General features: G+C 37.4%; 2 protein-coding genes across 3 annotated transcripts in view; one reads left to right on the top strand and one right to left on the bottom strand.

Moving 5' to 3' along the window:
* The window catches only part of vps13d (vacuolar protein sorting 13 homolog D), a 45,617-nt gene extending 44,060 nt beyond the window's left edge, over positions 1-1,557 (top strand). For both annotated transcript variants that reach the window (XM_084099911.1, XM_084099910.1), the window contains exon 69: positions 53-1,557. In XM_084099911.1, coding sequence (XP_083956037.1) covers positions 53-184 — 132 coding nt within the window. In that variant the 3' untranslated portion in view covers positions 185-1,557. The remainder of the gene's footprint in view (positions 1-52) is intronic.
* Positions 1,558-2,836: 1,279 nt separating this feature from the next.
* On the bottom strand, positions 2,837-13,172 carry dhrs3a (dehydrogenase/reductase (SDR family) member 3a). Its single transcript, XM_084098832.1, has 6 exons — positions 12,661-13,172; positions 8,996-9,139; positions 7,405-7,524; positions 6,407-6,645; positions 6,204-6,329; positions 2,837-5,482 (listed from the first exon to the last, which is right to left on the bottom strand). The coding sequence occupies exons 1-6, from the start codon at positions 12,853-12,855 to the stop codon at positions 5,398-5,400; spliced, it is 909 nt and encodes a 302-aa protein (XP_083954958.1). The 5' UTR covers positions 12,856-13,172; the 3' UTR covers positions 2,837-5,397.
* Between the last annotated feature and the right edge of the window lie 940 nt (positions 13,173-14,112).

Here is a 14,112-nt window from a genome sequence, read left to right as displayed (position 1 = left end):
CGAGGTACGTTTTTCTAATTCCATTCCAAATGTCATTTGTCGTTTCTCATAGGTCCATGTGAAAAGCGAGAACCTTGCCATCAAGATTTCGCAAGAAATCAATTATGCCAAGAGCCTTTACTATGAACAGCAGCTCATGCTGCCTCCCAGTGAGAATGAGGATAGCTTATTATTAGACTCTTAACTACACTGACCCGCAGGTGTTTCTCGCTCGTTTTTCAACAGCTACTTCCTTTTTTTTTTTTTTTCTGTGAAAGGACAGTAATAAATCAGCCGAGCGTAATCATCCACTTAGGCCAGTGTACGGGACATGCTCACAGCATGTGGTTTGTTCAGTGATTCAAACTAGTCTAGAGGGGCTGTTGTAAGCTCTGGCAAGCACAGATTTCACTTGAATATGCAAGTATTTTAGGTTCCTTGCAATCCTTCGAAGTAGAATTAATTTAGTTTGTTTTACGATTGGTAAAATAACTGGTGTTTGTCGCTAGATGTGCAAAGCTAGTCTGACACTGTACATTATATGTTTGTGTATAGATCCTCTATGTACATATATAGGCACACCAATAGGACTATCTGCCATGTATATAAAATGTTGAAATTAATTATATGGTATGACATTAATCTTGGATTGCTGTACAAAACTGCCTTTAAAGGAAAGTTATATTTGCTCTGAATATGTGTGGTTGGAAGTTATGATTGAACTGCACTGATACAAATGTAGGGAAGTTAAGCTGCTCTCACCATTCACCGGTGACTCAACATTAACACACACACACACACTCTCACACACACTCACAGAGAGAGTGCAAGTGTTGGAATTACTGACATTGCATTTTTCCACCTCTCCATATGCAGTTCACCCTCAAAAACATCTAGTTTCTCCTTTATTCTGTTTCTAAGATCTTTTAAAAGTTCAAGCTTAACATTTGAAACACATTTAACATATTTCAACAAATAAAATTATGGTACTCTTGTAGTGCATTCTATTGTGATTCTCTTGCCTTTAGTGCTCTTTATGTGTCATACAATCAACATAAAGATTTTTTCATCTAATGTTTTTACATCATTTAGAGACAATAATCTCTTCTATTTAATTTTTCCCAATCTCAAACATTTCTTATTTTACTCACCGTTTTAAATTGAACATTATCATGGAATTAATTGTTTCACTGAATGAAACGATTCATTTTAATTTGTTACAAGTTGTTACCAAAGATCAGACACTACAAATGTTTTCTCTTTAAAGAGTCACCTTCCTCGCTTATCTTAACTAGTAAATAGTATACTGGTCGGTCAGAACAAAACTTAGATTTTTAACTTCTGTGACTGTGCCTCAGAGAACACTGGTCAGTGTAATTTAGGATAATATGAACAATACACCTATAATGTGTTTTCTAAGTTGTCTATTATTTAAATACTGACATGTTGTATACAACCCTACAAAGCTGGTTTCCTCTATAACTGCACAATATGCAAAGTAAATATAGTGTGTACATTTATTTTGTTGTAATATGCAAATGTATAAAGGCATAATAATAAAAGTTATGGTTTAACACAGTATTTATATTTATTGTGTTTTACGATTGTGATTAATCTGTTATTTTTTGGTAAAAAAACAAACAAAAACTTTCCAGAGTGTCGTCTTTGTGTATCAGAAAATATTTCAACATTTCATATTAATAAGAGCAACGTTTTTCTACTGAGCTTCTGTTAGTAAGATGGATGTTTGTGGGCTACATCAAAACCGGGGGTAATGGAGAATAGTATAATTTTAAATCATTTTTAGCATTTTTGCGATGTTTGCTCATCCCTTGTTCAGTTCTCCGTTTGTGTGAGACTGACGTTCATGACGTATGCTGCTGTCAACTGATTAACTGTTAATTCGCGCCAAATATAACAGCCGGGAACTTGACGCACCGTGTTTATTATCCGACCATAGACTGTAAAAAAAAGTATCCAACATGCAAGACGATTATGTGCTTGTAATGGGAAATTATATTTTGTCAACGAAACCGATTTAAAAGGTGAATGTAATATGAGAATCTCTGGCATTAAAATCTGTGGCTTACAATTGGATTAACCATGGTTTTGCTACAAATAAAACCAAAAAACACAATTAATATAGTTTAACCAGAAATTAACCATGGTTTTGCTGCACTACCATAGTTTAACCATGGTATTTGAAGTAAAATTGTGGTTTTTACAAATGGTATTCAATCCACTAAAAAACATGGTTATTTCATTTTTCCTATAATAAAGCCATGGTTATGGGCTACATTTCTAAACACATAGGATATGTTCAGACTTCAGGAAAATCTGATTTTCTTCACAAATTAGATATTTTTAGGAAGACTGTCCAAACTAATGGCAAGTGATCAAATAAGATTTGTGTATCCAGACATTACCAATCTATCTGCATGGGTTGCTTTGGTAACAACGTAGGCGTACCCACATAGCTATGAAGAAAAAATGGCGGTGCATCATCTCGCTCTCCAAATAAGCGGTGCAGAAGTCCTCCATTGCACTGTAAAATGCCAAAATCTTTGGGACATGCCGGCTGCGTCCGAAAGCTTAGGCTGCTGACTTGTTGCCTCGCTGCCCTATCAGGCAATGACTTTGCAGGCAGCGTCTGCGCACGAAGGAACCTCACGAAACTGATTTCGGACAGACTTCTGAGGCAGCGTGACGGTTTTAATGATCTACAGCAAAATAGAGCGAGCTTTGGTGAAAACTAAATTAAATGACTACAATAGTAATTTCCCTGGAGAAATGACATCATAGGTGGAAAAACATTGATCAGAAATGTACATTTACACACAAACTGACGACCAGCCGCAACTTTCAGACGCCATCTTTATTTTTCTAGCTCAACTGTCAAAGAATGGAAAGCACAGGATTGTGGGATATCAAAGGCAGCGAAGGATACATCTATGCTGCCTTCAAAAACCGATCAGATGAAGGTATCTCAGGAGACAGGAAGTCTGCCTTAATGCCTTCCGACCTTGGAATGCGTCCTCCGAAGGCAGCATTTATCAGTTTTCGGACGCAGCCACCATTTGAACATACTTCCAAGTGAACATACTTCTGGCATTTCCATCACCAAGTTTTGACGTTACCGCTGTGTTGTGTTGCGTTGCTTTAAGAGTGACACATTAAAATACAGTTTGAAATGACTGTTTGACTGAGACGCATCTGTAAAAATCTGATTGGAATCGCATTTCAAACCACCTTATGTGTTTTTTTGCTCTCCAGACTTTCAAAAACCCATCTGGATAAAATCGGATTTTTGCTGGCAGTCTGAACATGGCCTTAGTATAGCCTACATTCTTCTTCTTGACTGACAGTGTGATGTCAGATCAAAGGTCTTTCCCTTAAGGGCGACACACTCATTAGTTAAAGATGGATGTGCACTGCCGTGGCCACACAACCCATAACTCTGTATTGCTAAAACTATAGGAACAACAATGCTAGTGCTAACATTGAGCATGAGTTACCATGTGCCCTATCAATACTCTTAGCACCCATTTCTACTTTTCCACCTGTGCTTAGTCACATTAAGCTGCTCTTTTCCCTGGGTAAAGGGTTCATCACAGGGTGAGCTGTCTGTCCAACAGCCTACTCAGATTTATCTACTATTTGGCTAACCTTGCTCTGAACTCACCCCCTGAGATTTGAGCTGACTTCTCCAACACACATGCACTCCATGACACAGTTTCATGTCCTGATCCCATTCTCAACAGTGTCCATCATTGCGGTTAGACATGCCAAAACTCATTCTTCAGTTTTTGTCGTTTGGGCTATACAACTTTTTTGGTGATTATTCCCCCCAGCCCCGTATATTATTTATTTTATATGCTGTAGTTTATCAGAAAGCAACATTTTCTTTCAGTCACATAATAACAGTTGAATGTGTAGAATGAAGAATGTGATGTGAATTGGCAATCGCATAATTGCAATAGCTGCTTTGTGCCTGTTGTATTTCAGTTTCAGTCCCCAGTGGGCTTTGATAGCACTCTATTGTCTTCTAATACCGCAGCAGGGATGCACCGCATGGAAAGAATTTGAAGGAGAGACGGCGAAAGAAAAAACATCTGCCTGTAGATTTGATTTTATGAGGTTACACGGTCTTAGATCTCGCATCCAAATTGGCAAATCGAGGCGTAGGAGAAAATTGTCAACAGGCGCTGAATTACCCACCAATCTGTTTGGTGCGATACAGCTGCGTCAAAAGCGAACATCAGTTATTCAGCTATGGTGTGAGTGACAAATCTGAACCAAATGACAAGTTCTATATTGATCTATTAGCCTTCCAGTGGCTGACCCCTCTCCAGTGTGCTTTCCTGTTAAGTGGAGTTAGTGTTATGACAACCCAGCCTAGCGCACAATGAGCTCACGATTGGCTGGCCTGCAGCGGTGGAATGCTGACCATGAAATGCCTGTGAGTTTTGGCAGAGACAGAACAAGCACACTGCCAGGGACCGACACTTCCCTGTTTTCAAACCCACATGAACACCCACAAAATAACACTCACCAGGGTTTTTTTAAGATCAAATACTGTTTATTTGACGTTGATGTTAATATGAAGGTAGACATGCTGGAATTACTTTGAACATGTCCCATACGGCAAAGAAACAAAAACATTTTTCTGTTCAAAATATATTTCAAATATATGCTAAATATATGAGGTAAACGGCACCGCTTGAGGAAAAATATTTTTCAAATTCAAAATACAATTTTGTTTAAACCAAAATCATTTCCAAAATGTATTTCAATGTGCAAGAAAAAACATTTACAATTTGAAAATAAATTTTGGGTAAATGTAAAAATGTATTTTTAAAAAAAATGTTTTGGACAATATTAATACACAGTATTTAGATTGAAAAATAAGAAGCGGCCAATAACTAAAACGTACTGAAATAATTTTTTTAACATCTATATTAGCAATTTATTTTGAAATATATTTAAGAATATGTATTTGCCGTATATGTGTTGTTACAATTTTTTTTTCTTAAAATCAGTGAAAATCTATAAAACTCCCAAGGGCAACATTACAAGATCAAAAAACCCTGATGAAAACCTCAGAGCATTCTAAGAACCATTTCTTTCTTAACTCTATCAGTCTGTGCTCTTTGTTATCACAATATCCAAGGAACACTTTCGCCTACATGCCTGTGTGCAGTCCAGTATAGGGCAACCAAATCCAAATTCATCTACGTTAGACTCGCAGACATAGTTCTTGGGAAAACGAGCCATCTTGATACGCTGTTCCCAGTGACCCTTTCACAGTCTTTTTTTTTTCGCGTCCACAAAGCAACAGATTGATGTTCCTGGACGTAGTGCTTGCTTTGCATGAAAAAATGGTTTTGATGATTTTTCACAGTCAAGCTGTTCCTGAGTTTAAGTCCGTCCTTTGAATGTGTTCATGCAGGTGTAGCTTCCTGAAAACTTGTGGATCTCTTCCAAGGCAGACTGTGGCAAAAGGCTGAGAAGAAAGAAGAAGAAAAAAAGTTATTTGCTAAATATTAAATTGTAGACTTATGCAATGAAGTGGTCTCAAAAAGTAAGACCGCATTAATATAGCAGAGATATACATAGATATATTTCTGAGATATAGATTGAATGTACTTTTCAGCGCTGCGCTCATTGTGTTCTGTCTTCCAGTTTGTATTTCCACAGCATGAAGGTAAGATCTTACGGATTTATGAATGAACTCGTTTTTAAATCTTCCCAGTCTGCTGACATTTATGACATCCGCTTCAAACATTACAACGCTCATGATAACTTTCGATAACTTAAGTAAATTCACTTCACCAGCTAATTACTGTTCGACAGCGATGCCATAGAAATATAGAGATTCCGCAAAAACAGAAGTTCGAAGACAAAATTCTAAAGATGGCATGTTTCTTTGGCGCATAAGATCCATTTTTGCCTTTATTCAGATAGTACAGTTGGACAGAGGACAGGAAGCAAAGTGTGTGAGAGAGAATTGCGGGGCGGGTTTGGGATTCGAACTCGGGTCGCCCGAAGCACAACTGCGCTACATGCCGCCCATCCCCAGGAGGCTATCAGCTCCGACATAATATAATAAAATAGTATAATAAAAGTCATTATATAATAATAAATTTGAATTAATTTATGAATAATAATAATATGTATATGACAGTGTAATTCTTCTCTGATTCCTACAACAGTGACAGTCTCACCTCTTAAGGATGACAAGAAAGTGCATGGTCCATGGCAGGACAACGAAGGCAGTGTTGGTCCTAACTGCATCCACAGTGCGCTCGGCCACCATCTCAGGATTCAGAGGAGGAAACAGCTTAGGGAACCTAAGAGGTGATTTCATGAATTATAGAGCGCTTGAATTCCACCTAGGTCTTGTTTATCAACAGCAGCAGCTCATTACCTCACTCTCATGCCCTGGAACATCTCTGTGTCCGTGTGGAAGGGAAGCACTGTGCTACAGCCCACTCCAGGGCAGTCCAGCAGGCCTAGCGTCAGGCTTTCCATGAAGGCATAAGAAGAGGCCTTGGACGTGCAGTAGTCGATGGCTCCAGGGATGGAGGACAGGGAGAGAATGGAGTTAATGCACACCACGTGTCCGTTGCACAGCTCCAGCATGCGAGGCAGAAACGCTTTCGTGGTCTGTGGGGGAGACAGACACAATTACGCATTGTTCTGTTCCCTCAACCATCTTCTGGAATATCCAACAACAACAATGAAAGCTTCAGAACTTCGGGGTCAAGAATGTGTTAATTGTCTAGGATTCTCTAGGCTACCTTTGGTGAAAGTCAACAAGCATATTTTGACCGGCTCAGCAGAAATATGAGCCCACGTTCAGTGTTTGATCTGATGGCTTCTATGCAAAACTCTATTTAAAACTGGCATTCTGCAAACGCCATGTGTTTGAAATTAGAGCAACAATATATTACAGCAGTCCTCAGTGTGAGCTACTACTGCAGCTGAAGCTTTAGATGATCAGCTCTTGTTCTCATTGAATATGAATGTGTCCTAAAATGCACGACTGTGTAGCCTAGATCTTCCAAACAGTGCATTTCCTTTGAAATATTTAACTTTCACTTTTCCCCTAGTTCTTTCAGAATCATTCCTTTGCTTTTGTTTGTGAATGTCTCTTGTAGTTTTGTCTCTGACTGTTCTATGTGAGGAATGTTGTTACTTTTTCTCTCTTGGCAAAAACACACTTAAATGATGAGGAACGCTTCCAAGAATTACAGCATGCCAAGTGACTTAACGTTAAGTAACTGAAAAATGTTCTGGAAAACACAAAGGAGTATCTAGAGTTCATGTTAGATTCAAAGCGTGGTTACTGTAGTATGGCTGTGCTATAATAAATTGACATTCATGAGAGCAGCGAGTAAGTCAAGAAATTGATTAGTCTCTTACCCAGAACTGTCCAAGTGTGTTTATGTGCTGGGTCTTCAGGAGTGCGTCATCGTCACTGTCCATTAGACTTTTCCCATGAACAACAGCTGCGTTATTGACTAGAATGGTGACATCCCCAACCTGTGTGAGACCACATTGCATTCATTTAGAGCAAACTTGGACGAGTAAAATTATCATTTTATTTCTGTTACAAGGAAAAGGAAAGAGAATGCAGAGAAAAATATAATAAAATAAATAAAAAATTAAATATAATAATAATAAGGTAAATAATAGTAAATAATATAATATAAAATAATATAAGTCAAGAAATTGTTTACTGAAATCTAAGAAACAACATGGTACCACAATAGATACAAAAGCAGAAACAAATATAATAAAATATAATAAAATAAAATAAAAAGATAATAACAACAACAATAATAATAAACAAAAAGAGTATAATATAATAATAATAAATAATATAAATAGGGCATTTATTTTTAATTTTAGGAAACAACATGGTAATACCAAAGCAGAGAAAAATATAATAAAATATATATTTTTAAATCAAACAAAATAATAATAAACATTATATAATATAAAATAAAATAAGGCAATTGCTTAATTTAGGAAAAAGCATGATACCACAATAGACACCAAAGCATAATAATAATAATATAAATATGAATAATATAATATACTCATCAAATTATTTAATTTAGGAAACAACATAAACAGGGGTTCCTTGTAAGGAGATCATTATATATGGGGGTCTTTGGCATCAACAGATTTGAAAATACCTAGCCTAGCCCCTAGCGGCCACAAAGGGGGCACTAGTGACAGTGTTGCCAGACGTACGATAATTATCGTATTTGTACGATAATTTTGACCTCTGTACGATGTACAATCAATAATGAAAAAAAAAATCCCATAATGTACGATAATTTCAGAATTGTGTCACACTTCAAATGATGGTCGTTGTAATCATAGGGCTTCTATACTCATTGATCTAGCTGTGGATTCTACGTCTACAGGGAGAAGAACGTGAACGTGGTGTTACGCATGTCTTCCATCTCATCTCACGTTATGTCTTCTCGGCCAATCATCGTGGAGAATAACTCTCTCATGAGCACAAGTTAATGTTCTTTTTGTATATTGTACACAAAGTTGTATATCACTAACATGTCATCTCTGTATGTTTTGCAAGAAGAAGAAAAAAAGAAAAGAAAAAAAAGTGAACGTTCCTTCCACGGCGCTTAGGTCAGTTTTTTCCAAGCTGAGGTTGATATTTTAGCAACAAAGTCTTTTTCATGTTGTGTCAAAAAGTTGTTGGTCAATAAATAGCTGTATTCTGTACGTTTGACTCATGTACGATCATTTTCTTCCAGATATGATCATTTTGAGCTTCTGGTACGATACTTGGACATTTCCAATCTGGCAACACTGACTAGTGAGCACCTTTCTGAAACCTAAAATGACAAATGAGACACTACGGTCTTGTGGATCGACGTACCTGAGCAAAAGCCACAAGACTAGCAGTTTGAGACAGGGTTATTCCCTATAAAGTCCTTTTAAGAGCTCTTGAAAGAAGACATGCAGAGTGTGAGTATACCTTTTCCCTGAGCACTTTGGCCTGCTGGTACACCTCCTCTCTGTTGCCCACGTCGCACACAAAGTAATGACACTCTGTTCCAGTCATGGAGATCTCCTCACAGGTCTCTTTTAAACATTTTTCTGTGCGGCCCCACAAAATCACCTGAGGGAAGAAAGACATAATTGGTTTAAAGCAAATGCAGAACATCATGTACACTTTCCAAGACAGGAAGAGGAATTTTTACATTGTGAGCTGATGGACAACACTCTCCAACTCTATGATGCATTATGCATGATTACTACACATTGATGTATGTATAGGCTGAGTTCTCTAAGGAGTTACTGAATAAAGTATTTCCTTATCGTATTATTGTACACAAGGTTTAGGGAGAGCGAGTGAGAGTGATAGAGGACAGGGTCAGTTCACTCTCTGGCTATTAGATCCATCACTCAGCAAGGTCAGCAAGAGGTAATGAACACAAGCATGAGCCCGTCCCCTCCCCATCCTGTCAATCTCAATCTGCCTCATAAACAAACATACACACATAAAACGGTCACATGTTCTGACCTTCTGAGGAACCCTTTAGTATTCAAGGCTTTAGTGTGGGGAAAATCTCACAAAACCTGTCAAGAACATGTCCGGGCCACACCAGAAGAAGAAAAAAGTTCTTAACGAAATGATTTACCATTGGTTTTTTTTGCATTGTCACAGTACATTCCACACATATTATCACTATTGTTATGTGAAATTCTCATAAAAATTGTATAATATGTTATGTTTTGCATTACAGGAAAATACTTCTGCACATTTTAATTGTATTGCAGTAATAAAATAAAATAAAATAAAATAAAATAAAATAAAATAAAATAAAATAAAATAAAATAAAATAAAATAAAATAAAATAAATAAAATAAAATAAAATAAAATAAAATAAAATAAAATAAAATAAAATAAAATAAAATAAAATAAAATAAAATAAAATAAAATAAAATAAAATAATAAAATAAAATAAAATAAAATAAAATAAAATAAAATAAAATAAAAATCCATCCAGAGTGTTTCCCAACCTATGGCCAGAGAGACATCCCTGCCATAGGACATTGGACAAGTGGTTTAGAGAATAGATAAAATGGAAAAAATAAATAAAAAATAAATAAAAAAAATCCATCCAGAGGGTTTCCCTGTCTATGGCCTGAGATGCTGGGATAGATTCCATCCTCCCCACAACCCAACATAGGACAAGCAGATTGGAGAATGGATTGGATTGGATGAAATGAAAAATAAATAAATAAATACAAAAAAAGAAAAAAAAGAAAAATATTGTCACAAAGAAATTAAAAATGGCTTAATTTCTTTATACAAAATATTACTGTGAAAGAGAGAGAGAGAGAGAGAGAGAGAGAGAGAGAGAGAGAGAGAGTAAAATAGGGCAAGCAAGCAACAGATGTGCTGAGTGACATACTGCCTGACTCATGTCCCACCAATGTCACAAACAGCACATGGTAAGTGTCCCATAATCAGTAAAAGTTCAAGCAACAGAGCCACCGGGAGACATAAGGAGGGGCAGCCTAACGCCCCCCTCATTAGTGCTGGCCCAGTGGGGTCAGGCATAGGCCAAAGCCCAGCTGGGAGTATGAAAAGTACCAGCCTCGCTCTATTCACCTTTACCTTCCCACCTTTATCATTTAGCCTACATAAACTTTGTAGAATTGACGAACTTCACTCAGTTAGTGAATCAACACTGAACTGACTTCAGCTGAATAATGACACTATTGTCTTTTTAGAGCTGCTTTACAGCAGAATTGAATTCTGTTTACATCACTGATCATTGTTTTCCTGATTATCATTGTAAAGCTGCTTTGAAACAATCTGTATTGTATAAAGCGCTACATAAATAAATGTGACTGACTAGAACTTCATAACTAATGTATGTTTCTCCGTGTTTTTATGCTGTGTCAACTCATAGACTAATGCAGTAGATTACAAGGAAAAGATTTTCATCCTATTTTAATCCCCTCACCAGGGAACTAAAAGTTAAATACTTCATAAGTAATCAATATATCAATATATAATTGAGGGGCCCTGACTTGTGTCTGCTTGACTTGACTTTCATACACAGCATCGGCTCTTTTGGCTTTCCATTTGATTCTTTTCCACTGGGATTCAGCCGTAAGAAGCCCACACAATAACACAAATGACATCATCAGCCCTGCTCTGCAAAAAGCTGGCTGACCTGCCAATGAACTTGGTTGTGGTAACCAATCTGCAAGGTGCTTCTCTGCCTACTACACCCCCTTGCAAACGATCCATTCACACACCTACACATGTTGGGCGCACATTCACACACATGAATGCAGCACATATACACATTCACTCCCTCACACGCACACTAGAGCAGCTATTCCTGACACTTGATGCTCATGCTTTAGTGTTATTGAGGTTTTCCTTTATTCTTGGAAGGATATATATAATGAGTTTTTATATTCATTGCCAATAATCATAATAAATCACATAATATTTCAGTTTTTTTCCCCCCTCACACTCGGGACAGGGAAGTATGAACTTCCCTGGAAGGTTAAAGAGTCACACATGATTTGAGTTCAACAAAACAGCCTTGCCTGTCAGCAGCCCATTGTTGGGCATTTGTAAAGACATAAAGGCTTAGGAAACACCTGTGTTTGTGCGCAGGAGGAATATGAAACAGAACTTAAGGCTTCACATGAGGGCAGCTACAGGTCACTGTACCTTCTGTTGACTACACTGACTTAAAAACACACACACTGTCTGTGCCCCATCAGAACAAACTCCACCATTTCAAAGTCTAGGCCTGTTTGCATAGCCAAAAAGGTGAGTAAATCAGGTTAACACAACCCTTAATGATCCTGTTTGATTGTCAGTAGCCTAATGCTGAACTAATAAACAAACCAACCAATCATGTTATAGTTAAATGTCCTACTCACATTTTGGCACTTTACAGCTTATTCCTTTTCCATTTTTTCTTTCCTCCTTTATAAATTGTTTGTACTTTATTTTAGGAGTGCTGTCCATTTTAATTGATTATTTAACCTGTCCAAAACTGAGCACAAACCAGCGCATATTCTCACCTGTTGCCGCCAAAATAAACGCTAACAAACAGAAGTAGCGTTCGCGGTCGCCAGAGGAGGTTGCCATAACAACAGTGCGCTGCTCAGGCGCTTTCATTACGATCAGTGTCGGAGTTACACATAAAGTATGACAAGTAGCCTCATAATGTATCATTTTATTAAAGATCTGCAGATATATCACACCGCTTTAGAGTTTTACTTAAGAAAAAATAAATAAAATAAATAATAATATATATATATATATATATATATATATATATTTATTTTTATAGATAATTACAGTATTAGAATTTGCGTTGCGCGAGACGAACCTCAGATTGCTCATTGGATATTATCCAATCATTTTAATTAATTAATTAATTAATTAATAATAATAATAATAAAAAGCAAATTCCTGAAATTCCTTTCAAGTAGGCTATAGGCGATCCTTGGAAGTCATTGTATAATTTGCACACAGATCAAGACCGAAATAGACAGCACTCAAAAATATTTTTACATTACTAAAGCAAAATGAGTTAACATAATAAAGAATTGCATTACATTGAATAAAAACGCTAACGCCGCAGGCAGAAGCTTTACCTTTCTTGCTCCTTGCTTGGCAAACTCTTTAGCCAGGTGACGGCCGATTCCTCTTCCACCTCCAGTGATGAGGACCACATCGGTGCCCAGATCTCTGCGCTTCTGGCGCGCGAAGAAGCGCACGATCGCCCTCAATAAGCACAAGAAGATCTGGAAAGGAAAAAGCAACGCGCATCCCAGCACCTTCATCTCCATCACGACTTTCAGACAGTCCACGCTTTTTTACCGAGTTCTATCGAGTAAAGCAAGCTCGTGCGTCGGGAGTGTGTTTGTAACTTGTCAGCTGTCAAAAGGCACGCTGCAGTTCTCTGAGAAACTGGAAATGCGTCCTGCTCTCCTGATCTGAAAGAAGCTGTCCCTTAGAGTGCGAGCAGGTCTAATAGAGGACGTTCATCAGCGTGCCAGTGTCTTACCTATCTAGAAATGAAGAACTGTCACATGTGAGACGACTCTCTCTCTCTCTCTCTCTCTCTCTCTCTCTCTCTCTCTCTCTCTCTCTCTCTCTCTCTCTCACTCACTCACAACGCAAGAGTCTCCGTGCGCTTTATCTCAAGAGGCGGGACGGGACTCTTGCAAGTGTAGTGCGAAGATTGAGAGATCATTTGTGAAACATTTATTTATAATTTATGCGGTAGGCTACTCTTATCTTCTCATTAGAGAAGTCATGCTGATCACTGTTAATGACTTAAAGGGGCTCATCGTGAGCACTGCTGGGATACTTATTAGTAATGCGCATCTATTTTGTCATCCAAATTCTTCTAACACGCTAGACGTTTTGAGGAAAGACAACGCAGAATTTATTAAAAAAAACTCTAAAACGAAAGAACTGTGATTCAGAAGGTTATTTAAGCAATATCCCACGAGCAAGAATTTTGATGCGGCCTTCAACGACCACATGACTGACAAAACCGAGTTGTGATGTTGTGTCGACGTGAAATATGGCGGCAAACAACTTGGTTGTGAATAGTAATTAGCTATGCAAAACTTATAAACAACAAATTTAAAGTTTGTTCAAATTTAAAGAAAGCCTTTCATGGTTGCCTTAAACAATGTTTTTGTTAGATATCATGCCTAAAACAGATATAAATCCAAATAGGCCTAGCCTGCTATAAAATAAATGTAAAATATAATAAAATGGCTATGTAGCCTATTTCCGAAATTAATGCATGACTTTTCCATTTCCTCACTCACTAGTGGCAAACACGCTCCAATGTATCGTGGGTATTTAGTGCGCAAAACACTCTTGGAACGCCGCTTGGCCAATCGAACTCGAGCTCAGATAGTTCCAACGTTTAATTCTAAATTGGATGTTCGAAGCCGATGGAAAATGACTAGACATATGCTAAGCTTCTTGATAACCAGAAGCGTTCAGATAGGTTAGAATAATGAACGTATTAACTATTTTGTAAGAATTAATTGGACTGTTGACTTAAAATGGGAGAACACATAAAA

This window comes from Abramis brama (assembly GCF_963993115.1).
Source record: "Abramis brama genome assembly, chromosome: 22".
NCBI lineage: Eukaryota > Metazoa > Chordata > Actinopteri > Cypriniformes > Leuciscidae > Abramis > Abramis brama.
This window is presented reverse-complemented; position numbering and strand designations above follow the sequence as displayed.